This window comes from Accipiter gentilis, chromosome 18 (assembly GCF_929443795.1).
Source record: "Accipiter gentilis chromosome 18, bAccGen1.1, whole genome shotgun sequence".
Classification (NCBI taxonomy): Eukaryota; Metazoa; Chordata; class Aves; order Accipitriformes; family Accipitridae; genus Astur; species Astur gentilis.
Window position 1 is genome coordinate 24,896,647 of NC_064897.1, and position 27,033 is coordinate 24,923,679.

The 27,033-nt window shown below is 40.4% G+C and overlaps 1 protein-coding gene across 1 annotated transcript; it reads right to left on the minus strand.

Moving 5' to 3' along the window:
- Positions 1-280: 280 nt before the first annotated feature.
- LOC126047851 (BPI fold-containing family C protein-like) lies at positions 281-26,995 on the minus strand. The gene is given in 18 exon segments (XM_049822057.1): positions 281-405; positions 931-1,007; positions 2,047-2,110; positions 3,167-3,209; positions 4,641-4,708; positions 5,343-5,513; positions 6,469-6,522; positions 7,506-7,679; positions 9,269-9,360; positions 10,872-10,932; positions 11,020-11,083; positions 11,796-11,951; positions 14,633-14,761; positions 16,895-17,006; positions 25,922-26,053; positions 26,816-26,858; positions 26,860-26,940; positions 26,942-26,995. Coding segments are annotated over 18 exon segments (1,653 nt in total). The 3' UTR covers positions 281-327.
- Positions 26,996-27,033: the final 38 nt, after the last annotated feature.

Genomic DNA, 27,033 nt, shown 5'->3' on the forward strand with positions numbered 1-27,033 from the left:
AAGTTTTGCTAACACTAATGGAGATAAATTGAATAATGCAAGAACTGGTTCCTAAAATTAATGAAATGTGGTGTCTATAAGTAGCGAAAAGAACCAGTCACCCCTTCTCATCAGGCTGCAACAAGTTTTCTAAAGCATCAGTAACACTCTCACTCACTGTACTAAAACCCACAGATTTAGTTTGTGAAAAGTGATTAAAAAGTTTTATTAGAACATTAAAAATAGTGAAGAAAAGCCATGCTTCTACTGTTATAGCATCTACTCCCTACAAGCCAGCAGAAGGGAGACTACATTTTTCTCTTATTGTTGTTTAAAAGTAAAGGGACATTAGGAGTGACTGTGAAGGTCCTCATCTCCCGCTTCCTCATGTTTGTAGTGAACATCAGTGGAAATCACCAGATGGCCCTGAGGAAAGAAGAACATGCAAAATTACCTTAAATTTCAGATGGACATCTTCAGGATCAGTATTCTGGGACAAGATCCCATGGTAAGCCCCTCAGTAGGGCAGGAGACGAGTGGCTTTATGCCTCCTGAACTTTTGTTAGCTTTAGGGGAGGAATGGGCTCTGATGTAAGTTAAGAAAACCCTCCAGAAGGCTGAGTAACACCACTGAGACACTCAGGTTGCCTATGAGCCTTAGTAGAGAACGGTCAGAGTAGTGAGGACTCACGCACTCAATGCTCCTAAGCCCTGCTGGCATACCCCATGCTGGCATACCCCAAAGGGCTGGTGGACCCTTTATAACCTACAACTGCTAGGGGTGGAGGGGTAGAGGGCTCAATTTTGATCCAGAGTTTGGATTTTATATCTAATGTACAATTAAAGCTTTACTATTAGTAACATTTAGATCTACCCAACACAAGAACACACACAAATGTGTCAGGCCTGAAAAAGAAGCAATATTCTTTAATAAGAAATCAGACTTCTTACCTGATTCATTCTTATTACAGGTCTAGTCAGGGTAGTATGGGCCAAGTTAAGAAGAGGAAATCCTTTTCCTAGTTTATCTTTGGAAAGGACAAATATAAATACATTTGAATGTAATAATAAAATGCACTTCAGAAGTATCTTTCTCAAGGAGCTTGATTTGTTTTGCAATTTCCCTTTAATCAGCTGTCCTTGTGCCTCTCAAGGGAGCTATTAATCATATGTGCTAAAAAGCAAAAAATCCTGTGAAAAAGTTGCATACAAACCTCCTAACAGTCTCTCAGCTCTCTGACACTGGGATTTGACTGCCTTTGCTCCTCTCCAGATATCTGCCCCACAGGATCTGAGTTCTGCTGTTTCCCACTATGACTTATTCTCCGTCTTCCTTTCATTTTCTTCTCTACCTGATCTTCTAATCCTGTCTGTCCCTCTTATTCTCATCTATGACTACCTTCCTGGATCAAGCCTCAGCTCTATTCCTATTTGCTTTTCCAAATAGCTGACTTTTGCATCCCTCCTTTTCATTCTCTTTCCTTTCTCCTCATCAATAGCTCACTTCCTTCCTCAGCAGTCTCCTCACCTCTGTTTACCTCACAGGCACCTTCTGTCCTCTTCCACTTGCTTCTTTCCACCTTCACCTCTTTCTTCATCATCCCTCACCCTCTGCATCCCACCGAACCGATTTTCTACTTTGTCCTGCCTGCGGCAGCAGGTGAAGCACAAAGGCAGAGGGAGGTGATAAAGTTAGAGATGTCACCCCGAAGCCCCAAGAAGCGTGCTTCTGCACTTCCCCAGTCTGGGCCATTCTCCGGTCATGGCTTGACTCTGTGTCAGGACAAGACTCAAGCTTATGCGTCAGCTCTGCTGCCACGCTGCATCCAGTGAAAAGGAAACCCAAGCCCGCTGTTTGGAAGGGAGCCAAGACTTGCTCTGTCCCAGCCCCTGATCCAGGTGACTGAGGGACCTGGACTGAAGTCCAACACAGAGCAGACCTGTCCAGGTGCAGCCAAACAGTCAGAGAACCTCCCATAACCCAGTCTTTAAAGTTGGGCACTCCCTTCTATGGTTTCAGTCTTGCTTTCCCACCAATTGTGCTCAGGAACTGGCCACAATCCTTACCATTGATTACTGGGATCACTGCACTCCGTAAAGCATAAGACAGAAAGTTCTCCACCAGTGAAATCTGCTGTGAGGGGGCAAACACATTTGGTGATTATTGCCTGATGCCTATGGGATTGCAGCTTGATAGGGGGGATGGAGGGTTAGAACTAGAGTGACATGCAAAAAGATTGGAACAGAGCTTAGCAGAGAAAATCTCAGGTAAAAAAGATCTTTTTTTTGGTTTAAGATGCAGCTGAACAATGTAACATATACTGGCAAAGAGGTGCCACATTTTTCTTGCAGTAAGTTAAATTGAAGGGTTTTTTTTCCTGTATGTTAAGTGTCTGGGTTGAACCTTAACTTTAGGAATGAAATCTGCTCAAGCCCATTTCAGCTGCCAGGACTTACTTCTCAGAAGTGAACTGTTCTCTGTGTGGCAAGAACTGCCCTGTCCTCGTGTTCTGTCTTATGCCAATGCAGTTAGTGTCCTCCTCCCTTCACTTAAAGATGTAGGTTAGGCTAAGCTGCTGCAGAGTCACACTGACCATTTCTCAGTCTGCAGTGAATGATCAAAGCAGTGGCATGGTGTTCCTTTTATCCCCTATTTTTGACTCCCATTTTTATGGTATTTGGTTTAAGTGATTCAAGATAATTCCTGAAACTAAGCTTAAGCCTGACTTTGTATTCACTCCAACTGCTGCACCTACTCAATCCAGCTGTGAATTCAGGCTGGCTCTCAGGAACAGCTAGAAGAGGTGCTAGCCCCATGCCTGCCTTTGTGCTGCTGGATACAGAAGTGAGCAGAATCAACTATGACGGCTTGCTAGGTCATGCAGACCCAGGCAAACATTTCTCTTTGTTTCAATTAATGTTACACAGTAATAACTCCATAACATTTGGAGCCTCTAATGAGAAAAAAAAAAAAAAAACCAACAAACCAAACAACACTCCAAGAGGTATTTCCTCTTACTGGAAAGAAAAAGCAAAGCAGAGAATATACTCTTTCAAAACAGAAAGAGCAGTGGCAGATGATATCCCCAGGACAGACTAAGAATTGTCCAGCAACAAGTTCAGATGAATTTCTTTTCTCTCTGAAGGGCTCAGCTACCTTTCCCAGGCACTGAAACCATCAGCTTACCTCAGAGAAGCCAAGAATGGAGTGCAGCAGGGAGAACTGGAACCTGAGGAAAAGATGTGAAAGAAGAGGATTCACTAGAAAGGATGAAGCCACAAGTTATGCACACTGAGTGAAGATTCATTTGTGGAATTTCATACTGATTTCAAGCTGATTCGCACATTTAATTTTGCCAAAGACTCCTTGATTCCCAACAGCTTTTAATCAAAACTGGCACAACTACAAACGAGTTCTAGAATCACTGGGATCTTTCTGATACCAATCTCCTCCTACAGTCAAGTGTAGTCCTGGGCTTTGACTATAAGACTTGGGAAATCAAATTTTTCTGGAACTGCCATTTCCTGCAATGGCTGAACTACACATTCCTCAAATGTTCATTATGATTTGGATAAACTAATATCCATTCCTAACCATTATTATTTTCTAACTTTTCCCACTGATGCCTGTAATGCATTCTCAGATCACTGTAAACATAATCTTGGGGAAAACCAACATTTTTAAGAACAGAAGAACACAATCTTGTGTCAAAAGCTCTAAGTGAGTGGCACCATTACTTCTTAAACTTATACTGACAGGCTCTGACCACTCCAAGTCCTCTTTTCCTGTTAAAAAGGTCCAGTGACCAAAACTAAGAAAAGGCTGCTTACATTTTCCTTTAACAAAAATGTAATAGGTTAAAAAATATTATGTATTCTGGAATTCTGCCCCAACTTGGAGTACAGAACCAACAAGAAGAAACCAATGTGGGCTACTTGCCTGAAAGTCTGTGCTTCAACCCAGCTGGTGCATTTAGGGAGAATGGGGCTGTAAACAAAGCCCAGCTTCAAGTGTGAATAAAATTTGTTGTAAGGCAGCTGAGAACACCCATAACTGTAGGTAACCACAAAACCAGCAAGGTCTAAGCAAAATCTAAAAAGCTCTGAGCTTTGCTTCAAACTACAGACACCTTTCTAGTCTCATTTGTTTGATGGCACAGTGTCTGCTGCAGTCTGTATTCTGTAGTCTCACTTTTCCCTTCCCCTCATGGGAAGGCATACAGAGAGCTAGTTACAGTGGTCCAGTGCAGTGTTTGCACGCTGGTAGTTCTGTTTATGATGCTGAGACATGGCATGGCAGCAATATTTAGAGGGTTTCAAATAAAGTACTGAACTTCATTCTCCAACATCAGCACAGACTGAAACAGAGGCCTTTAAGATAACCAATAAATTGAACATTGTCATCTGGAAAGGTATTTAACCTACAGAAAGGGATAATACCATGTTGCACAAGAGACATGGTTGTTCCACAATATTATTATATTTCATCTGCAAGATTTAGATCAACCAGTCAAAAGTATCTTAGAGCCCCTGTGAGAAAGAAGGTAATTAATTTTCTTTTTCTCATGGTGAAACAAGCACTATCAGGCAGACACAATGAAGTTCTGCTCTGTCCTAATGTTGGGATAGTTAACGTTGCTTTCTGAATTTCCTTTGGTTACCTCTTCAGAAGTAATGAGATAATCAACTTCTGTTTGGTTATTGTCAAATTGCCTCTGGTACTGGCTGTCTGCAGGGAAAAAAACAGAACAGTCTTCTGTGACTGTATACACAGATAGATACTGTCTTAGATACAGGCACAAATGCAATTGCTTTTGTGTTTGGAAACACAATGTCTAAACTTTTTATTTGGTCAATACATGTAGATAGTGAAATCATTTGTGAATTTGCTGCTTTCTGCCAGCAACCGAGATTGCGTGAGCAAAGTGATAATACTGGCCTGATTGCCTCCTTATCATTAGGATCATTTAAGTCCTTGCATGGCTGACATAATGAACTCACTTTCAATTTAATGAAAAGATGTCTGGGGACACACTGAACTATTTTATAACAAACAAGTTAGGAAGACTGGGCATCAGATAATCATGTATTTATATATTACAATTTATTCTTGAATAATCACTCAACTCCCACAAGGAAAAAAGGGCTTTCATAAGTAGCTCTCTGCACCTGCTTATTAAATTGTACAGTATGTGGTGCATGTTTCCTCCCTGTGAAATGCATCAAAACATTACGCATATTTGTGGCAGACCAGTATATGCTATTTTATGCTGATCTCTGTGATTTTCAAAGGATCTGGAAGATTACCGTGTGATTTGTTCAGCCCTAGCACTGAATGTTATCTTCTACCTCATGTTACTTACTAGATTCCCTCTAAAGATGTACTGGGTCGTTGAATTTGGCAGAACAGCAAACACTTCTACACAGCCAGTGATCTGTAAGATGCATCTGTCTGCGTTTAAACTGACCGCAGGTGGTGAAGTAGCCATCAGCTTCAGCAGCACTGGGCATGCCGTTACATAACTTAGAGCAATCTGTGGAATTTCAGAGGAAAAAAAGTTGACTGCAGAGTTAAGTTTTTCTTAAGCTATAGTTTCTGTGGCTGCATCATAATTAGGTGCTATATACCAATCCTCTTGTTAATTAACCTATATTAAAAATACTTCACTTTAATTACACCAACTGAAATGACAAAATTAGCATTGCATATACTCTTCAGTTTCAGAGAAAAATGATAAAGCTTTAGACACACTGATATGGAATATATATGGAGAAATATTTAAGGGTTGTTCCTGAAAACTGTATTTCAAGAAGAGAGGATTGGCACCACATGTTAAAGAAATGAGGGACATGAGTGATTAATGCCAAAAAAAAATTAATGAGCCTGACAATATAAAAAATATGGAAAAGCAGCAGCCTTCCAAAAAGCCAATCTTCTGAAAAATAGAGAAGCTCCTAGAGGACAAAACTTTAGTTTGCAATGTCACAGATGCCAAATCTCATAATTTTATAGTAAATGTTGCCATATCAGAGATTTTTAAAACATCTCATAGTATCTTGCACCACATTTATAAACTTAGCTCCTCATGACTATTACTTCTCATTGTATATAAATTCCAGCAGCCATAAATCAGGTATATTTGCATAGAGAAGTGAGGCTACCAGTAGCAGAGATGCCATTACCTCAAATAGAAATAAAATGAAACTGATATCACCAAAGCTGTCTGCCACTTAGTCTTTATAACTGTTTCAGATACTGAGAGCAAATCTAGCACTTAGCAGGGAAACGAATGGCTAATGAGTAATTTGCTACAGTTAGGAAGAACATGGTGTTATGATGGGTGGACATAAATGTCCACTAATCATAAACCAGCTCAGTTTCCTTGTCTCCTCCAAAGTTTTGCAATGAGTTAGTACACAGATAGCACCTGAAAGAAACATTTAGCTACTGCTCTCTCTTAAAAAGCCCATACAAGTAAAAGTACCCACCTCAGGAACAAAATCTTTGAATAAGGCAGTATTTAGGTTAAAAGTAGTAGCAAGCTGTAAACAAATGAAATAAATTAGATATTATATCAGCTTGAAAATGGGAAATTTTTTTTCCCTTGGAGAAAAAACCCATATTCTGTTTACTTTAGTTCTAGATAATCTCTGTTTTGATTTAGCATTCCCTTGCCCCAGAATGATTCCTAGGGAAGCCACGGTGCTCTGTGGAACAGAAGAGAAACAGATTTCTCATGGACATGTTTCAGAAGCACGTACCAGCGAACAAGCATTATTCTTTGAAAGAACAGACCTGGCATCCTGCTTACTTCCTGCCTTTGGGACTTTCTTAGATGAAATATACTGAATCTGTCGGAGGCAGGACTCAAAAATCTCATTTGCCCTTTTGCTGCTGACCACTGTGATGATGTTTGTTGGCGCCATTTGTGTCACCAATTTTTATAAAGATGCTCTTAGCACTCTTTCAGTTAGCAAAACTTCTTGGAAACTCTGACTACTAATGTCAGTGTGGAAACCACTTCTGAGAGAAGTCTTGTATGTTCTTCACCCACAGCTGAAAGCTTCGTGTCCTTGTACCTGCTTCTTTCCTTGTTCTGCTGCTCTGTTAAGTCTGAGGGTTTGTTCCAGCTCTCAATACAGCCGATAGATACATTTGTTGTGGGCCTCTATGCAGCAGACTGTGGCTTCAGTATACTTTTTCCTGTCTTGTCCATTCCTCTCCTATGTGGAATCCATGCAGAAAAAAGCTTTCTTTGGTTCTTTCTGCCACCCCTTGCACACTGACTCTGTGACTTTCGTACCTGTCATTCCTTGCCTAGAGCTTCCAAGAAGTTCAGACTTGAGTGTGAGGGAGACTTTGACTATTTTAAATGATGACATATAGAATGAATGTCATGGATCCCTCCTACGAGTGGTGGAGGTGCGACCCAAATCTGTGTGAGATGACAAACATAATGTGTCTCCTTTGCTGAGCATCCATACTGCTGATATTTGTAAATCTATTACATGCAAATTATACTTACCTCTTTGGAGATGGTGATGTTAAAGACCCCTGCTCTGTAGTAAGCCAGTGAAGCCGACTTAATAAAATAACTTGAGACTCCCAGGTAGATCATGGAATCACCCTGGTTTGGGAAATCAAATGGAGCTGGCACAAAGGGAGGTTCTGTGTGACTTCCTACTGGATAGACTGTGCCCTGCAAAGAGGCATTATCAAGTATTCCTAGATGTAAATATTTGTATCTGTCAGAATGCATTAGCAGTGGTTGAACAGAAAGAATTCTTCCTAACATAAAGAAAAGCTTGACATTAAAGAAAACCTGAAGTAAGCAAATAAGTCTGTGATATGCCCTGAAAATCAACAAATTCAGGCTCTTCTGGAAAAATACAGGAATCACAGAGAAAATCTGGCCTCCATCCTTTCAAAGTTTGAATTTGAGCATTCAAGTGAGTAATCTGAACTGCAGCTATGAGACACAAAAAAATCCTCTGGACCACAGCTTCCTTTCTCTTGTGGCAAAGACACATTTGTTATTTTAATTCTAAAGGTGACATTTCAAGAAAACCTTCAGGCAAACCCCAAAACCACTGGAAGTTGCTTAGGACAAGGATACAAAGGAGCCTTTTATACCACCTAATTCTTAGCCCTGGTCCAGCTGCCAGTCCTCCAAGACCTAGTTTGAGTGCTGCACAGGTGTGGGACCTTGGTTCAGTTATACTAAGAAATTAGTTCTTAAAATGTGAGAAGGTATGTGAGCCAAGGCCATGTAAGACAAGAAAAGTAAGAACAGACATTAAGTAGTGTAATTACTGACACTGTAATGGTTAGTAGCTGAAAGATTCAACAGGAAAAATACTGACATGGAAAGGTATAAAAGCCTAAGAAAAAAGTTGAGAGTTGGAAGATGGCAACTCATAACTATCCAGAATCAGCCTGTTCCAAGGAGCACTGAAGACCAGTAACTTCCTTAACTGATTAATAACTGACTTACAAAGATTCATCCAGTATAGCATTGTGGCGTCAGCATATCAAAACTTAGTCTGTAAGTTCTAGTTAGCTATAGTAGCTGATAAATAATTGCTTAGTACTTTTAAGCTATGTATATCCTGCTTGCGGAGCATTTTTTTGTGGATGGTAGAAGTTGCTTGAACAAAATAACAAAGAGGGAGAGTTTCAACCATAGCTCTAGCACACTTTTCTTAACTGAAGTCAGTTCTGAGAGCCATGGGGATGCTCTGAATTGCAAGGACTGTTGAAGCTGCTGCAAAAGCTGGGCGTTGCTGAGATATCTCTTGCTGACAAAGGTGAAAAATAGATAAGAAAGGAACTGCTGCGTGCTGCTCAAGGACTGTCTGTAAGAAGTCTTTTGCTGGGGTGTGACCTGTACATATACAAGATGCTGAGTCATCTCAAAACAAATGCTGTGGATTGCAATCACACTGGTACATATCAACAGTAACAGGCAAAGACCAAGCAGCAGTGGAAGAGCTGTGTACCTAAAGAATACTTTTATGCTGTTTATAAAGCATCTCTGAAGGGCTTCAACTCTGAAATACTTTAATTCTAAACAATAGCTTTGGTAAATTAATGAATGCAGTTAATTTATTAAATAAACAGTCATATCTGGTTTCCAAAATAGCTCTTGACCAAAATGTCCAAATGTCTTAGTGCTTTTCTAATTAAATATTGGAGAGGCTGAGTAAGACTGTAGTGAAAGAAAACGAATCAACACAAAAGGGAATCAGAAAAGTCTTAGAACACACACTAATATTAAAGACAAATTACCTTCAAATCCAAGTTAATGTGTGATTTGAAGACTGCTGGAGAACTAACTAGGGAATAGTCTATTTGTGCAAAGGCATCAATCTGGCTTAAGACTAGAAGAATGATGGACAAAAACAAAACAGCCATTATTACAAAAACACATCACAAACGGTTATTGTTTAGTTAAAGGCAAAGGCATTACAGAAATGATGAATCTGAAGAAGAAGAATGATGGGAGAAGGATGAAGAAAATTAAAAACACTTGTTATAAGGGAAAAAGTGAGAGTATTCCCTCTGGGGAATAGGGAAAGTCATCAATTCCTCCTGGTTGAGGCCTTGTTCTCCTGTTGTTCACAAGTGAACACACTCCTCAGAAATCCCTCCTATGCAGTGAAAGAAGGAGTATCTGGGGCATCCTGGTAAATACTAATAAATACATTGGAAGATGACATTAGCACATTTTTATGCATATCAGTGTTGAAGACAAGGGATGTTTGTTCACAACAATAGAGGGCACTTTATCAGTCAGTATGATTGAAGTATTTTTCTGACAGGTGCTCACATGCAACTTCAGTCTGATTGTTATTTTTGATTGGACTGTAAGGTCTGTTCATACTGTACAAAAATAAAAGGGGTTTAAAGAGAATTGGTGAATTCACACAGAGATTATGAGCTCCTCAATATAACAGCACAGCTTGGAGTGCCCTTGTGCCTGAAGTGTTTAGGTATGTGCTGCATAAGAAAATGTTCTTGATGACCATGATTTTTAGTAATATTTGCCACTGCTTGGCACGTGGCAGGTTCTAGGCCATTTTAGGAAAAATACAAGTCTACTTACTCTGCTTCTGAATAGCAGAGCAGATAGTAGAAATATCCGCAATGCAAAGTGCAGAGTGGGAACAAACTCTCTGACCTGAATTATATAACTTGAGTGAATTAAATGAATTTGAATTGGCGAAAACTACAAATATTATTAGTCTTGGAAAAAAACAACAACAACAAAAAAGAAGAAAAAAAGAAAAGCTGTAGGATTTATTATAGAAATGAAAATCTTATGTGTACATATATATGCTTTTTGGACACAGATATCTATTGTCTTCGTGTCTCTGCAAGAGTGACACAGGAATTGTTATTGGTGTGAAGAGAAGCATGCTTAGTGTGTAGTGTGACATTGCTTTCCTGCAATATCTTGTTATCTTACTGAACTCAAGTTCAGAACAAGATGTGCTAAGTTTACGAGACCTTACAGGTATGTTTGCTAGCTCTTTAGTGGATTACTGGTAACTCAGGTTTTCTCATGTCCACAGTACCAAGAGCATAAAGGATCAGCATGAAAATGTTCATGTCAAAAATCTAAGGAAATAACACAGGTCAGCTACAACAGACTGAAAGACTACAGGTGACCTGCTATGGACACCAAAGAAATCTGAATGTATATAAGGTGCATGCAAGAGATTTCTAGGGTAGACTCTGTAATAGGTAAAAGCATAGAACAATGGCTGTATTTTTCTTCCTTCACTTTTTTTGTACTGTGAACACAGGAAAGGTTTGGCATCTAATAAAAAAGGCTACAATTTGAGCACTATGAAAATTACTTAACAAAAAGCTGTTATCAACAACTCACCCTTATGCTTTTTTAGCTGTGCATCCATCAGTTGGACTTTGTATTTGATGTTTAGGCATAGCTATATGAAAAGAGAGACAAGTCAGTAATGTAAGGGCTGTATGTGAACTCCTCCCTTCACTTGCTGAAACCATATTTGCAAACTTACATTTTTATCCAATTTGGTGTGAATGGGCTTCTCAAGATAACCAGACAGAAAGCTGTAGATCCAGCTAAAGGAAAAGAAATGAACACAATGACTTTTTACCATGGACTGAAATCTTTGAAATATAAAACCTGGCAGCCTGGGACGTCAATGCCATTTATATTAATGAGATGTGATCACAGTGATATTGGTAGACTGTGCAGTTGACTTTTTTTGTTAATTTGTGAGTCTTAGACAAATGCTAGGGGTTCTCAGTCTCATAAGAGCTATTTAGAAGGCAATCTGCAAAGTAGTTAAAGTTCATATTAATGTGTTGATAAACAATACTCAATTAGCCACATTTTGTCTTCCAGTAAGACAAAAAAATTTTCTAGGAAATCAGAATAAGGAGAACTACAAGCATTGTTTCATATTCTCTTTTGAAAGTTTTATTCTGAAATTGTAGGTCAGCTTGTCAAAGGGCATAATCAGTCCGGACCACCTTCATGTCTACAAACCTCCATTCGCAGTCTTGTCATATTTAATATGCCCAAATGGCATTTTTTTCATACGCAGCTCATTTTTTGGCACATGCACAAAGAAGTGTAGATTAACCGTACTTCACACACTCAGCAAAGGAGCCTGGTTTTGAAAACACCTTTAAAAATCTATTTTCATAGCCTTCAATAGTTAGTTATATACTGTAACTGGATCCCTAAAAGTCAAAGTTTGAAAAGTGGCCCTTATGCTACAAACCCTGCTACCTCCCACAAAGTAATTAGAAGATCTACTGTACATACCTAGATCCTCCATTTAACTTGACTTTTAAACTATTAATGCTCAGCTGGCAATTGTGTAGCAATATGTACAAGCGGCCTGTGGTATCCCTTGACACTTTGAAGATAACTGCAATGAACAGTCCTGAGATGGACACAGTAATTCCTCCTTGGTCTTTGCTGCTTGGAGAAAAAAACCAAACTCGGTCAAGGAAACATCTGCTTTAAGGGAACAATTTAAGAAACTACATGTAAATCAAATTTGAAAGGACTTTTTCCTTCTATCATCTAGAATGAAGAATGGGTTTTCTAGGGATTAAAGTAGATTAGGGACATGCATGGTATTCAAAAAAAGCTTATATGCATGAGTTTCCAGGACATGAATTTTCCAGTGTTGTGCAGGATTTGACAAGTTTGCAAAAACGTGACAATTTCACAGCAACACAAGACATTCCAGTCCTTCATGACAGATCACCCTGAAGGCTTCTGGGACTGCAGCAGCAGAAGCCAGTTAGCTAATAAATATATAACCCAGTGGTTCTCAAATTTGCAATTGTTCTGCTTTCCTCTTTCCTGTAACAATTTTCAATAATCCTTTAAAATGTATGCATTCCTCCATTCTGTGTCCTGTCCCAAACCCATTCATTCATTCTGTCTCCTTTCTGTAAAAATCCCTTCTAAGACCCCAGCAAAAATATCCTTATACCTAAATTCCAGCAAATTTAGGTATTAGGACTATGGTTAGGAGTTGTAGAAGCTGTAGACCAACCAAGCAGCATGCAGAGAGCTGAATGGATGTTAGAAAAGCCTTATACAAACCTCATTTACCATAACAGAATTTGCACCAAAAGCATCAGTTTTCACCCCTTCATCCTGATTAACCAGGTTTTCTTTTCCCAGGCATTACTACAGTGGCTGCACCACACTATAGAGAAAGAGCCCAGCCCAATATGAAGCTCAAACCATGACTGTCTCAGCTTTCCTCTTTATTTTTCAGGCTAAGCAAAAATCCTGGGGAAGGAGGTTGTAATTCTGAAAGATTAATCATAATCCAGCCCCAAACCATAGACTATACCTGGCCAAACCAGTGAGTAGTATTGCCAGTCACAATGTCCCTCCTACCACCACAGACAGCTGACCTGATCTAGTCCACTGACTGCTCTGTTTTGAGCAGGAGGCTGGACAAAATGACTTCCAGAGATCCTTCCAACCTAGCCTTACCCATACTTCAGTGACAGGGACCATCGCTAAAGGATCTCAGCCTTCCTCCTCCTTTTTTAGGGCTGCCTGGGAGATGGGGAGAACCCCAGCTACTTAGATCCTCTGTTCCTGCACCCTTATATCTGCTCTTCTTCAGGAGGAATCCTGATTCTCTTAGCAGGGTCTCAGCTACAGGCTTCCAGGAACAAAGGGCCTGCCAGGAGATTTTGTGACTCTGCTCTGGGACATGGTGGAGAGGAGGGCTGAAAATGCAGGGATAACACTATTACAACTAAAAAGTTGTGACAAGACCCTAGGAACAGTCCAGGAGGGGTGGGTTGTCAATGGTCTCCCTTGGAAAGCTCATTTTCAGCTGCCTCTCTTAGTCTGCTATGCTGAAAGCAACATGTAGGACTAGGGAACAGAGGGGATGAAGAACAGGGCATATTCTGTATATGTCTAAACCTACAGCCATTCACAAAACATCATACTGAACGGAGCAGCACAGATTGTTCCTTCTGGCCCTCAAAAAGGCATGAAAAACCCTTCACCCCCTAAACTCAACCAAAGCTGGCTTTCACCACCTCCACCACGATCTGCTCTGCCAAATCCTGCATACCAGCTCCCCGCCTCTCTTAGCATCTGTGAAGTCTTTGGGGTTTTATACATCTGGGGTCTCTCCAGATTTTGCCCAGGTCCTTATCCTTCAGCAAGAGGGAGAGGTGGCTTCGTGTTTGGGAAGAGCTGTTTTGCCTTGCTGAACACAGTATCCTTTTCCTCACAATACTGGTACGGCAGAAGGGACAACAGACAGGTTGGGGGCACAGTGACAACAGTTTCCAGCCACCAGTACTGAGACTGAATGGGAAATTTGCAGCGTGGTGATCCATTTTGCTGTACTATCTGGGCTGCAAACAGAGCAACGCCTGCTGCTGTTACCAGTTACTCCATTAACCCAAATTGTAGAGATTAGCACCTTGCAAACTTTTCTGATATCCCGGAAGTTTTAGCCCTACCCCTGCCCCCCAAAAAAATCTAGACTATTATATTAAAATTCTATAGCAAAAATGCTGAGGAAAAAACAGTATGCAATCATGCCATTAAAGACAATCTCATAACGCACAGGCTCATGAAGCTAAGTCAGTTTTCCACAGCGACCCAAATTCTGGAATTTTCAAAGTTCTGAATGTTTGGCATTGTGACAATGCCCTTCCTTTAATAGAAGCACTTTGGAAGACAATATACACTGTACCAGCAAAGAGATAATTAGCTATAGAGTCAACCTTCCAGTTATACTGCACAAAGAAAGTAACAAATGTGGCCATTCCAAACTCTGTGGCCCTGAATATTCATGTAATACCACATACTATACAGTCTGGACAAACTGAGCATGCTAACAAATGTCTGACCTCATTACTTCCCAAAGAGACAATCTGTGGGGTAGAATAATTAAAAAAAAAAAAAAAAAAAGAAAGAAAAAAACCACATTAGTTGGCAGGGGATGTTGCCTTCTTAGGAAGTTTATTCAAATAGATTGTTGTTAAATGATAAAGCATATCTGACCTGAAAAATAATAATTACCAACTAGATTTCTGAATTTCATTTGCAACCCTTCTCCCAGAACTGTCCTGCGCACCTGCATAACACTGTACAATACTTACAGCAGCCACGTGTTCATTCTCCAGTCAGCACTGATCGTAGCAGAAGCATGTGCCACTGACAGACTAACGCCAGTGCCAGGAATAAAGGAAGCAGACGTTTCTGGGAAATCTACACCGTTAATTCTGAGCCTACAGAATACAGAAAAGGGGATATTAAACTGCACGTCAGAAGGGTTAGAAGGACTCCTGATCACTGAAAACCCTTTTGCTATAAAAAGCAAAGACAATGCTTTGGTAAAAGAATTTTTCAGAAATGACTGACCCTTGTATATTTTAGGAAAGAAAGACACTTGTACCATTACACTTAGTAGCATCCTTGGAAAAAGAATCCTTGATATCTGGCCAGGGAAAAAAGGATGCCTGGCCAAAACAAAAACCTCCCCTTGGGAGAAAAACAAACTTCTTAAAGTGAAACGTCCTTGCTGGGGGAAAATAAGTCTGCGTATTAACCCGGTGGTTACATCTATAAATAAATCCAGGTTGTCTGAATGCTAGCATTTGCTGATGAACATCAAAGTTTCTCTTTCCCCTTTCTGTATCCTCTCTCTTGCCTCAGCAAAGGGCTCTGGAGAGGACGCATTTTTCTAACCAAAATCTTAGTTGAAGATTTCCCTGCCAAAACCAATGTTTCTGATACTCAAGGATATTGTTTTGCAAATGGGTGTGTTGAATTGAGCTGAACATTGTAAAGATATCAGCTGTAATCTTATCATGTAGTATACATTCCTCATTGTTTCCTGATATCTGGCAGAGATCTCTGAAACAACTGCCTTTAGTCTACTTTCCCCGGGGCAGAAGGCACCAGCTACTTTTAGTTAAAATGACCATAATTCTCTAACAACATCTTGGGCAGCAGTAAGGCTGCCTCAAGTAATCTTGTTTGCAGTGAGCTAAAATCAGACTATCCACTGGGAAGATGGCCAGTTTCAAGAACTATGGTTAGGAGAATGAATTGGGGCTTTGAAGATCATATAATAATTTAGGTTGGAATGGGACCCCAGTAGATTTTCTGGTTCAATCCACTACTCAAAGCTGGGCCAACTCAGGGGCTCTGCCCACTTGAGTCTTGAACACCTCCAAGGACAGAGATTCCCCAACCTCTTTGGGCCCTTGTTCTGGTGTTCCCTAGCATTTTTTCCTAACTTCTAATCAGAACTTTTCTTGATGTAACTTATGTCTGTTGCCCATCATCATTTCACTGTGTACCTCCAGGAGGAATCTGGCTGCATATTCTCTATAATCACCACTCAGCAGACAGTGGAAGACGTGCAATAAGACACACATGCATCTCCACTCCCATAGTCTGTTCTTCTCCAGCCTGTCCAAACACAACTCTCTCAGATGTGCAGGGATTAAGGTCACAAGGATCATATAATACAATGAAGCCTGATGGAAAGCAGGCTATTAGGAAAACATTAGGTATAGATAAAGGATGCAGGCCCTATCCAGCAGAAAGTACATGAAGTCTCCCAGATTGGTATTTCTTGCCCTGGGTAATATGTTAAGAAAAGGAAGTAAAATGCTACTGAGCAGCAGAGTTTGGCTTGATAGTAATATTAAAAGACCAGAAGCTTCTGTTTTTCTGTTTATAGCCTATTGGAAGATGGGATTGAAGGCTGTAGAAAAACCTGCTTTTATATTAGTCTCATTATTTGGAGAAATTGTAGGAAACCCTATAAGACTGGTTTTTTCTACTGGCTGCTCTTGGTACAATGATTTTCCTCAGCAGGAAATAGGTGTCAAGCTCTATCCAATCAAAATGCTGATTTACCACTGTAAATCCATCAAAAAAGATTCTGTAAAAGTCATCTTCCTGCCCTAGTTAGTCCAGATACGCCGTTCCTCTGCACACACACATTTTCATTTTATCCCTTTGTTGACTTTTTCTCATCAAACGCAAGTTATTTTCACTGCTACAGGTCCTTCATAGTAGCAGACTGTTAATAACACCAATTCTGCCCTCTTTCCCACCCATTTCCCCTGCTGTATCGTAGCCATGCTTACACCTGTCTTGCCCCAAAGTCTGGTTCAAACCAACTAAAAAAACAGCCAACATGCTCCTTCAGAAGCTTTCTAAAGCTCCTCTCTGAGTGTGGTAGAAGTAAGTACTTATAAAACCTATCAGTGTTTGGGCAGTGGGAACAGAGTTGGATGAACCACTAAAATTTTACACTGAAAAAACCAATGACTCCATTATTATTACTATGCGGTAATAACTTGCTGTTTCATCCTAAAACTTTAAAATGTATTTCCTTTACTTACCTTGAAATGACATAGTTGACCTTAACAACCGAGAAACTCTCCTGCCCACTCCAGCTTGGGAAGGTCTCTTTCAATAGTGCTTGCTTCAGGAGCTCCATCCCAATCCTGCTGCCTACAAGGGGACAGAGGAAAGCACATGCCTTGCAGATCAGATTCAGGCACTCAAAGGTCCCGATATATTGCTAAATAATTTAATCATCACTTTTAACATAGTTCTTGAAACACTGATTCTATGATCCTTACCTAGATCTCCTTCCAACTACTTATATGCCCATTTGTAACTTCTATTAGCCTCACATACAAATTATTTAACCCAAGATCAAGATCACCTGTTAGGATCATTTCGTCCGTGAGTTGTATTTTATCTTCTAGAACTCTTGTCAGGTTTCTGAAACTGTTATACTTTCTTTACTCACAATGTGGACAGCCTTGGGAAACACTTGGTCGTCATCTTTACCTCAGATTGTTTCATACTTGCTGGATGAAAAAGCCAGTTTAGAAGTAGCAAGATGACTTCTATATGTAGTGTTTACTTATGGAAGAATGATATATGCACCTGAAGTGCTGGTATGTCACATGCAGAACTATTTGGATTGTTGCTTGTGTACAGGAAGTTGTTTGTGGTTTAAAGACAATCCTTTAAAATGTTTTCTTTCCGTTTCTTTCAGAGTACATATGTTTTACCACTGCACCTTATCCATTACAGCATGCTGCAGATCTCTGACATATTTCCTTACCTTCTCTCCTTGCTTTAAGGAATCCCTACCTTCTTGAATGCTTCAATGTTACTTGTGCATTGATAATACATACAGACCCTATCATCAACAAACAGAACATCTTTAAACCCCAGATTCCTTGTGTCTTCCTTCTTTTTGCTCATCTTTGATGAAGACACTGCTAAAACTTTACTACTGAATGATGTCCCGCTTTCAGGTATTTTTAGCATAAGTTTCTTTAGCTTTTGGCCTCGCAGTTACCGAATACAAAACATCTATTTTTTTTCTCCCCCAGACTTCAGTGCATTAAAAAAGTAAAGCATTGAAATCAACGATAACTCAACACTGGAATACCTTTTAATAAAATGCATCTTTTATGAAGGAGAGGTAAATTATGATTCCCTGGGAATTCCTGCCTCCAAAGCAAAATATGGGCTCTGACTGTAATAACTTAAAGCTCTCTTACAACTGTCAGTAAAGGCAGCCAGTGATCCGTGGTGGAATTTCTCTCAAGGTTCTTGCAGAAGGGAAGGGGCATGCAGGCAGGATCTATTGCCTCAGCCTTCATATCTTATATTAAGGGAAAAGACATGACAGGCACCGTGCTCTCCAAATACGAGAAATACCTTTGGGAGGCGCACTGTTAAATGTCTGTTCTTACTACTAATGCAGGGGTGTGCAAACTTAGTCTGTTCGTTCAGCACTTGAAGACCATGCTGAATGTCACAAAAAAGAAATCACTGAGAAATAGCAGGCTGAATTCTCATTTCTAAAGGCATGAGAGACCCCTAGGGAGCAATTTCTCCTGTGTGTCATAAAAAGATATGGAGGTCAGTTCTGTTTTGGGTGACTGATGTTTGCCCTGTACTTCTCAACTCCTCAAAAGCCTTTAAAACAATGCTCATACAGAGAAGTAAGTGGACCTGATCCTTGCTTTCATCTCAAAGGCATAAACCCTGAGCTTCTACTTTTCATCTCACAAGTCCATTGTTTACTTGTCAGCATGTTCAGTACATAAACGATGATTAATCCTTAGCATGACCCGACCCACTCTTTGCTGAATTTGTGCCTTGTTAACCTTTATTATTATTATTAATTCTGTGAACAATTGAAATCATACTGCGTGCCCTCCACACCCGTGGAGTGAGTCTTAGCTAAGAGACAGTGAAAGTTAGCATGAATAGAAAGAGTAAGGAAAATACATTGTGGAAATTGCTGATATTCTGTTAAAGGGCATAATTATGGCAGACAGTTACTAGATTTTTTTGAAAGAATGGCACATGCAGATGCTATCCCACGCCAAATGGAGGAATGAGAATTAAGGTGTGCAGCTACCAAAATTGTAACCTTTTTTCCAATTATGTCTTATTATCTTCAATTAAATATTGCACTTTCAATCAGGTTTTTGACACTTTTAAAAAAGGACCAATTATATGACCATCTTGTTTTGGTTCTAAGAAAGTAGATCAATATGAGGAATGTAGTAGAAACACTGTTGGACTGTAGGAGAATACAGTCACCAATGCAAGGATAAATTCACACCTGGAGTGCACAGAAAGGAAGGAAATAATTGAGAGAAGAGTGTTCCTGGTGTGAGATGACAAAAGGAGTTTATTCTATTTCAATATTTAAGGAGCTTGTTTCTACATTGCACCTTTATTAAGGAACTATATTCTGTGCGTATTTATCATGAGTTAACTTCTGGCGATGTTAGACATACCATAGTCCAGCCCCTTCTGAGTAATCCTCACTTTAAGACCAGGATTAGCCTCAAGCCGCAAGGACAGACAACACAGCAGGAAAGAATACCATGTCTTTAGCATCTTCTCACCTTTGTCACAGGGACCTGTTAACAACATTTATGATGCAAACATGATCATAAATGATGCATACCATGAGTTGCAAAAATTCTTATCCGTATCCATCACTTCCCTCAGTGAAACTGGGACAAGGGTAGCTAGTCAATAGAGGTTTAGCCAATGATTTTACTGCACAAAGCAGTCAGTGTGGGAGAAGACACAGGTTTCTGATTACTTGGATAGCACTTTGGCAGGCATTAGCTGTTGGTGGGACTGAGTGGTTCTGCTCCACTGCTTGATGCTTTCCCTACACCCATTTCTTGGCTAGTTTATTTTACCATCTCTCCTACCTCCTGCAGAGTGAACATAACAGAGCGATCCCAGCCAAGGAGGACCAGGTCTGTCCTCCTATAGAACAACACCCTTTTCATATACACACCTCCTGGGATATACTGGATTTGTGAGTCCAAAAGTTTTTCAACCAGATCAGCTGGTCTAATAAAATACAGTAGGCCTCCCTACAGAACTTGCCTCCCTGTTACACACAAATCTCTGACTTGGTCCAAACACTGATACGTGAGATTGACTAAATCAGGTCAGGAGAGAAAGGTAAATTCAAAGTGAATGTGAGAATTACATGGTGATAACACAGGAACAGAGAAAAGTGTCCCAGCATGAGCCTGCAGCACCGTGTCTTTGAGTGCAAAGCGAGACTGTGAGCCACTGCGCGGTGCAACATAACCACATGACACAGCTTCACAAAAGCTGTGACAAATAATTTCTTTGTTACACGTTCCTAGTACAGAAGTAAGGTTTCTTTGTTCAAAATTCTTGCATTCATCCTCATTTTCACTACCACTGACAGCCACTGCTCAGTTTTCTAGAAATAACAATACTGTTTCTCAAGACAACTTCAAGTCCTCTCAGTGCTGCATTAGGAAATTGTTTATTAGTATTAGGGACCTATGGTAACTTTACTCTGGCCTTACCACTGAGGGGAGTGGCACATCCTCTTCTAACATGTCTCACTGTGATCATGGTGCCTGTCTATGTACAAAACCACGCTAATTAATAAGTAGCAAAAAGGTCTTGCTAGTTTCCCAAGTATTCCAGCCTGTAAGGTCATTCATGGATTTCTAATAAGTACCATATTGTCTTGGACAATTTATTCCACAATCTATGAGAAAAAATATAAGTGCATTTAAAAACCCCACAGACTCTCCCCTCCACCAAAAACCCCCCAAACCCCACCACCCTTTGGTAGTCTTACTTCTGTGTTAGAATTAATATTATTAGGTCAGCTTCTAAATAGTTGCAAAACCAAGATCCACCCAGTACCTTATAAAATACTGCTCTTCAGTGGATTTCTGAATTATAAGACAGACAAAATGCATTATCTGATAGTAGTTCTCTAAGGAATCCTTACAAAGTTACTCCAAGACACTATGGAAGAAAAAGTGGTTTCAGGGAAAAAACATTCTGAAAACATAATCCACATTGTGACAAATTTTGAAAATCCCCCCCTTAATTGGTCATTCCATCTCTAGTTCTTAGGCCTTTTTGGTTTTCTCTATTTTAAGCAACTCAAAATAAATAATTACTTTAAGGTAGCAAAGTTATATTATTGCAGAAAAGCCAGTGGGAGTCACAAATCTTAAACTTTTTCCAAAAAGTGTCCTAGCTTTTCCTGCAAACATGCCACTTTCTATCCTGATTATTAGGGGTCAGTTAAAAATCAATATAAACCCAGAAAGACAGATTTTTCTATCATTAAAGTACATAGATATTTACTAGATATTTATCTAGCAGGATTACTAGAAGCCTTAACGCAGGTGAGATACCTCATTCTCATTGAATTTCATTCCCATTGAGGAACATAAAACAGCAATCTTAGTTACTACTGTGCTTTGTAGCTAATACATTCTTGCTTGGATCTTAAATGTACGCCAGGTGAGAAGCTGAAAGAACAAACAACTGAACTGCCACCGCAATAAAAGACGGTATCATTTCATATTGCTTTCTCAAACCAACAAGCTTTACTTTTGCACTCCAAGGCTGATATTCTTGGTTTCATCAAAGCCCCAAACCTCTGTCAGATGTTAGGATTGATTGTACAAGATTAGTCAGATGACTGAGACAGACAGAGCTAAGGAGAAGGAACTTGTCAGCTGCCTGATAGTCTAAATCAGAGCTGCCAATTGCATTGTCTGAGGCCCCATCGACCAATTCCTTTATGTAAATCATTCTCTTAATTCTTTTGTCTTCTCAGAGATAGTGTATTCAAGTACTTTAAATAGAGGAAAAGATGAAAAACTCCTTTGTTTCAGTCTGTGTACCTGTCTCACGCTAATGAAGTACTCTACTTACCAATCTGTAGATACCACATTTGGTGAACAGTCTGCAAAAACTTTAAATAAAACTTGCAATAAAAATTACAGCTAAAATCTGCCTAAGAACTAAGAAAGCTTCTGATGAAAAAAAAAAAGTCACTGTCATTGTCTTGTACAGGTTTAACACAGCCATAAAAACACACTGCCTTAAACTGACCAACTTCAGAAATAGAACAGAATATCTCTGAAAAAGAATTTTGTCCTTGACTTGCCTTGGTCCTGCACAAAACTCTCCACTTGCAGCCCACAGAAAACTTTCCTTCACTTCCAAAAATTCAAAAAAGAAACCTCAATAATTAACAAAAACAAGACAAACAGTTCTCAAACACGATAGCAAATATAGTGTCTACCCAACCTGAAGTCCAGAGAGAGCACTTCAATTTCACAAATATCTCTGCTGTTATCACAGAACTGGGACTGGATTTTTCAGTTGCTCCTTTGCTCCATTGTCTCTAGTTACTCTGCAGCATGCTCAAGAACAGGTAGGCTTTCTGCAGCTTACTCAACAATGTCAGATCAAAATGGACTCAAGAGCTTTAAGATTTTAACCCTTCCTATACACTGATATTTCATACGGAAAATCACCTCTGAGGAAAAGGAATAAAAAATTTATATGGTTGATAGGAAAGAGGTATTGGCAGGAACACTTAAAGAAACCACCAAATGATACAGACAGGAGTTTGCTAAATGACATAAAAGCAGGTGATCTCCACCTTTCCACAACCACTGGAAATACCCACGGGAAAAGAAAAACTCCAGTAAGTTCCTGATCATGGTTTCCTCCATTCAGTGTGAAAAGCAATGCTATCCACTTCCCAAATTCTGAGGCAGTAGATGATCTAGCTCAATGAAATCTTCAAACAGAATCCATAGGAGGCAACGGCCACCCCAGCCCCTACAGGTTTTATTTGTGAGTAGGTCTGGGACCCCCCCAATCTTTCAGAGGCTTTGCAAAGGCACTGTGTTTCCACAGCTTTTCCTGAGCATGGCTTGCCTACTGATGCCCTTCATAAAGGCTTTCAAAGCCTTGGAGAAGAGTTGCCAGAAAACTATTAATCTGTGCCAGGCTGCAAAATAAATAACATAGCTGCAATGCCTACACAGAATCCATTAACAATAGATAACTGTGTTGAGAGGCAGTTGTCTGATGAGGTGATGTAAAAAACACTTTCCACTGTTTAGATCCATTGAGTTCATGTTGCTGACCTCTATAACTGCCCTATCCTAACACATGAACCAGGACTACTAGGTTCATTTTTACCAAAGTACACCTAGCAAAAAAAAAAAAAAATCAGCATTCTTGTTCTAGCTCTGCACTGCACACTGTCCTCACAGCTAAGAATTCCAAGGGTGCTCTTAAGCTGGTCCCCAAAAAGACAAGGGGAAGAGTAAGAAATACTGAGACCGTCAACAGGTATGCAGCGGGCATTATTTGTCTGGGATCTGTCCCGATTCAGATGAGTCTATCATTTGCGTAGGTCTGCTCTAAGCTTTCTTCTCTGCTTTTCTTCCAGTTGTTTGGCACACTCATTAGTCTCTTCTACAACCATTCGGTTACTTTCATGGAGCTGACAGCAGCATGAGGCACTCTCTCAACCTATGCAGCCCCTACTGTGGTTTTGCATAAATTGCAGTCCTGCAAGAAGTCACCACAGGTTCCTAGAAGGCATGTTCAGTAATCTCACTAAGAAAAACCTGACCCCTTTGGTTCATCACAAGACATAGGAAATCTTCCTCTATGGCTGGAGCCTCTTTTTACTACCCAGAGAAATGTGATTTTGGTCTGCTAATGCAAAGATATCAAACTCTTGTCTTTGATGTGCCACTTCAAAGACTTTTGCTCCACACACAACTCTCAGCAATTCAATACTGTAAAGAAATATTTAAATCAAGAAAACACGGTGGTAGCTAAAAAGGTATAAAGCAAACGGGCAGACCCCAGAAAACCCACTGAAAGGTTCTTTGCTGCATATGCCAAAGATTTTCATCAGAAACAGAGAAGTTAAGAGCCACATGAGCAAGCTTCAGACACTGCTTAAGGGTCATCTGTGGATAGCCAACCTGGGATGGTGTAAAGCAGAGCTCCACTAAATGTATTAGCTATAGAGCACTAGCATAAAGGGCTTTAAATACCTTTTAGGAGTAAAGTTGACCACCATCAAGCTGCAAGAAGTTAGGAGGTTCTTTCTACTGGCTTTGATTTGAACCTCCTCCCCCACTGGCACACTTAAAATGGTACTTCAGACTTCCACAGATCTCCTGATGATACTCCAGCCTTTATACCTTCTCCTTCTCATTCCATCATCTCTCACATCTTTCAGTGTGACCCTGGTCATTCAAAATATCAGTATCATACGGGTTAACATATACACATATATATATTTATTTATACGTATTATAAAATACACTCTTTGCGGTGGCTAATACAGAAAGAAAAATAATGGAAAAGGTCCACTGGCTCACAGCTTTATTGCTACACTCAGCTTTCAGGAAAAAAAAAAAAGTAATTCCATGAGGTATGTAACTGAACCAGAGAGACCTTTACTTTTTATAGTTCTCCTCTGCCATGGGAAGTTGACTGCAGGTCAGCAGGACTACAGCTATATTAAGCTTCAAATTTCTCAAGAGAAACCCCTAGGGCTATCAATAGGGTTTTACTTCTTTGGTGGAATGGGTCCTATTGCTTGTGTTTTACGCTGACCATGTGGGGGAGAAAAAACCTCAATGAAGTACTTTGAGTTGAGAAATGACATTGTCTTTAACAACCATTCTGAGGTACTGATAAAGAGTTTTCTTTTGTCACCATACTGTATATTATTTTAATGAATTAGACTTCTAAAAAATTCACCATTTCTGAAAGCCAAAATTCTTCTGCATACAACCACTTCTTCAAGTTTGTAAGCACTCAGGTTTCCTGTACTATTTTGACACAGTGCCCTTCCCAGCCTGAGCTCAACCTCATATGTGGCCATTGGAAGTCTCCTGCCTGCAGACTGAGACAAAATGAAAATGGTGGAGAAAAAAATATTACTCATCAAACAACAGCCCTTTTAGAAAGATGTGTGAGGGGAAACAAAAATGATGGTGGTTTTGGGTCGTCTGAAATTTGCACAGGCAAACCTGAAAGCTGTGGAAAATATTTTAGCTTTTCATCATGATTGGTTCTCAAGAGGTTTTCCTGTTTAATACTTACCTTTGTGTGGAGGACGTGTCTAAACCTTACATTGTGGCATGACTCATAAAATTCAAAAGAAAAATTAGCAGAATGCCAGCAGAAATGCTCACTTGTAACTGGTGTAGCTAGTTACCTAACAATGACTCCTATAGCCAGCTCCTGAGAAACTGAACCATTTTATTTCACACAATTATTTTAGTTTGTGCAAGCTAGTGAAATGGTGCTTCTGCTGGAAGCATCACAACTGTGGCCATGAACATTTCTCATACTAGGGAAGCCTCCTCCACCCTTCCTAAAGAGCGCAGACTAAGCTGCCCTAGAGCCAGTGGGAACACAGGAGGTGGCCAGGACAGGGACAACACTGAAGGACAAACCAGAGCAGGATGTCCATGGCCAATGGAAAATGGTCATGATGTTGAGGCAGCAGCATGACTCGCTTTGGATTCAACCCTGTTCAAGAGGAAAGCAGAGTTTCTGAGAGGCATGGTGCTCTTGATCCCTCCGCATGTGTTCTCCTCCTTCCTATCATCTCTGTCCCTGCCTTTGCCACTTCCACTCTCATCCCCCTCTGCCACAGAAACCTACTCTTCCAGATTTGTCCAGGAGGTGACCCCATTTGATGACGACTGCATAAGCACTTCTACAACTGGGGCGGCGGCAAAGGGCACAGCACGCTTCTCAGGAAATCACTTGTTTTAACGCTCCCAGTTGAGGGCCCAGTCTGTAACACCAAGCTGATTGTCATGAGCATCAGCTCTTCCATTGTTCAATGAGTAGTACTCCATTTCAGTAGTCTCTTTGCCTTTCATCACCTTCATCAAGACAAGCCTCTCCTTTCCACCAAGGAATTTACTGACATGTTGAAAACAGACAATGGCTGCCCTTCAGTTTGAGGTGTATTTGACAGCAAACTATGAAGTGAAGGGAAATTTAGCAACCACATTTACCTGGGTTGGATGACCATGTTTGGATGCCAAAAAGGAGATTGTGCCTGTAGCCCAGGACAGAAATTTTGAAGTTTCGGTCTCCTTTTTCTGACCGGCCTCCTGAGTGCCAAAAGGACACAGATAGGGCTGTTGCTATGAATATAGGGTTAAGCAATCTGAATAGTGCCATACTAAGCAGTTGTACTTGGTGGTACAAGCTAGGCCTTTCAAGTTCACTTTGCCTACTGTTATTTCAGCATTATATTCCTAGTAAGTACTCCCAATTTTCCTGCACCTTGTACTTCTCATATTATTCCTTGTGTGGAGAAAGGCTAGGTAATTAAATTGTATCATTAGAAGGAATAAGAAGATAGTCTGAGAATAAGCATTGTTCCAAGTTACCTCTGAATTCAGTAATTCATTAAACAAAGTAAAAGCCTGATTGTGCCTTTTACATTTTTCCATGAACATTACACTTCTACGACGTGTATTTCTAGAAGTTGAGTATACTATTTGATAAAGTATACGGTGTGGGGAGGAACCTTTTTCCCAGTACGACAGATGAACTAAGCCAGTAAAATCAAGCTTGTGATACTTTGTATTTTTGGTGAGATTATTTGACTGCTGGTGTCAAAACATTACATCTGAGACAACAACTCTACCTTATAAAAAACCATGTACCTTTACAAAACTAAGTACTTTTGGGGACAGTATCTTCCTTCTAACCTTCGCCTAGAACCCGTTTCCATGATCTTCGCCAGCAGAGTTCACGCTCTCCTCGACGTTTTTGGTTTTAGAAGACCATCTAAACGGGTACATACACTGAAAAGGAGGGAGGAGAGAAAAGGGGTCCAACCGAACCCCTCCACACGGCAGGCAGCCAGCGCGCAGAGATCACTCCCACCAGGGGCTTACCCCCTTCCAGGCACGGCGGGAATAAACCGCCGAGGCGCCCAGGGCCACCGCTGAACAACAGCAGCAAAACAACCTCAATAACGGAGGCGAACAAGAACCAGCCCCGCCATGGCCGCCACCCCGGGGGTCGGCGCACTCCTTCCGGCGCATGCGCGGACACAGCCCGAACGCCCCAATCATCGATCGCCGCCCCGCGGCACGCCGAGCGCACCGATCGG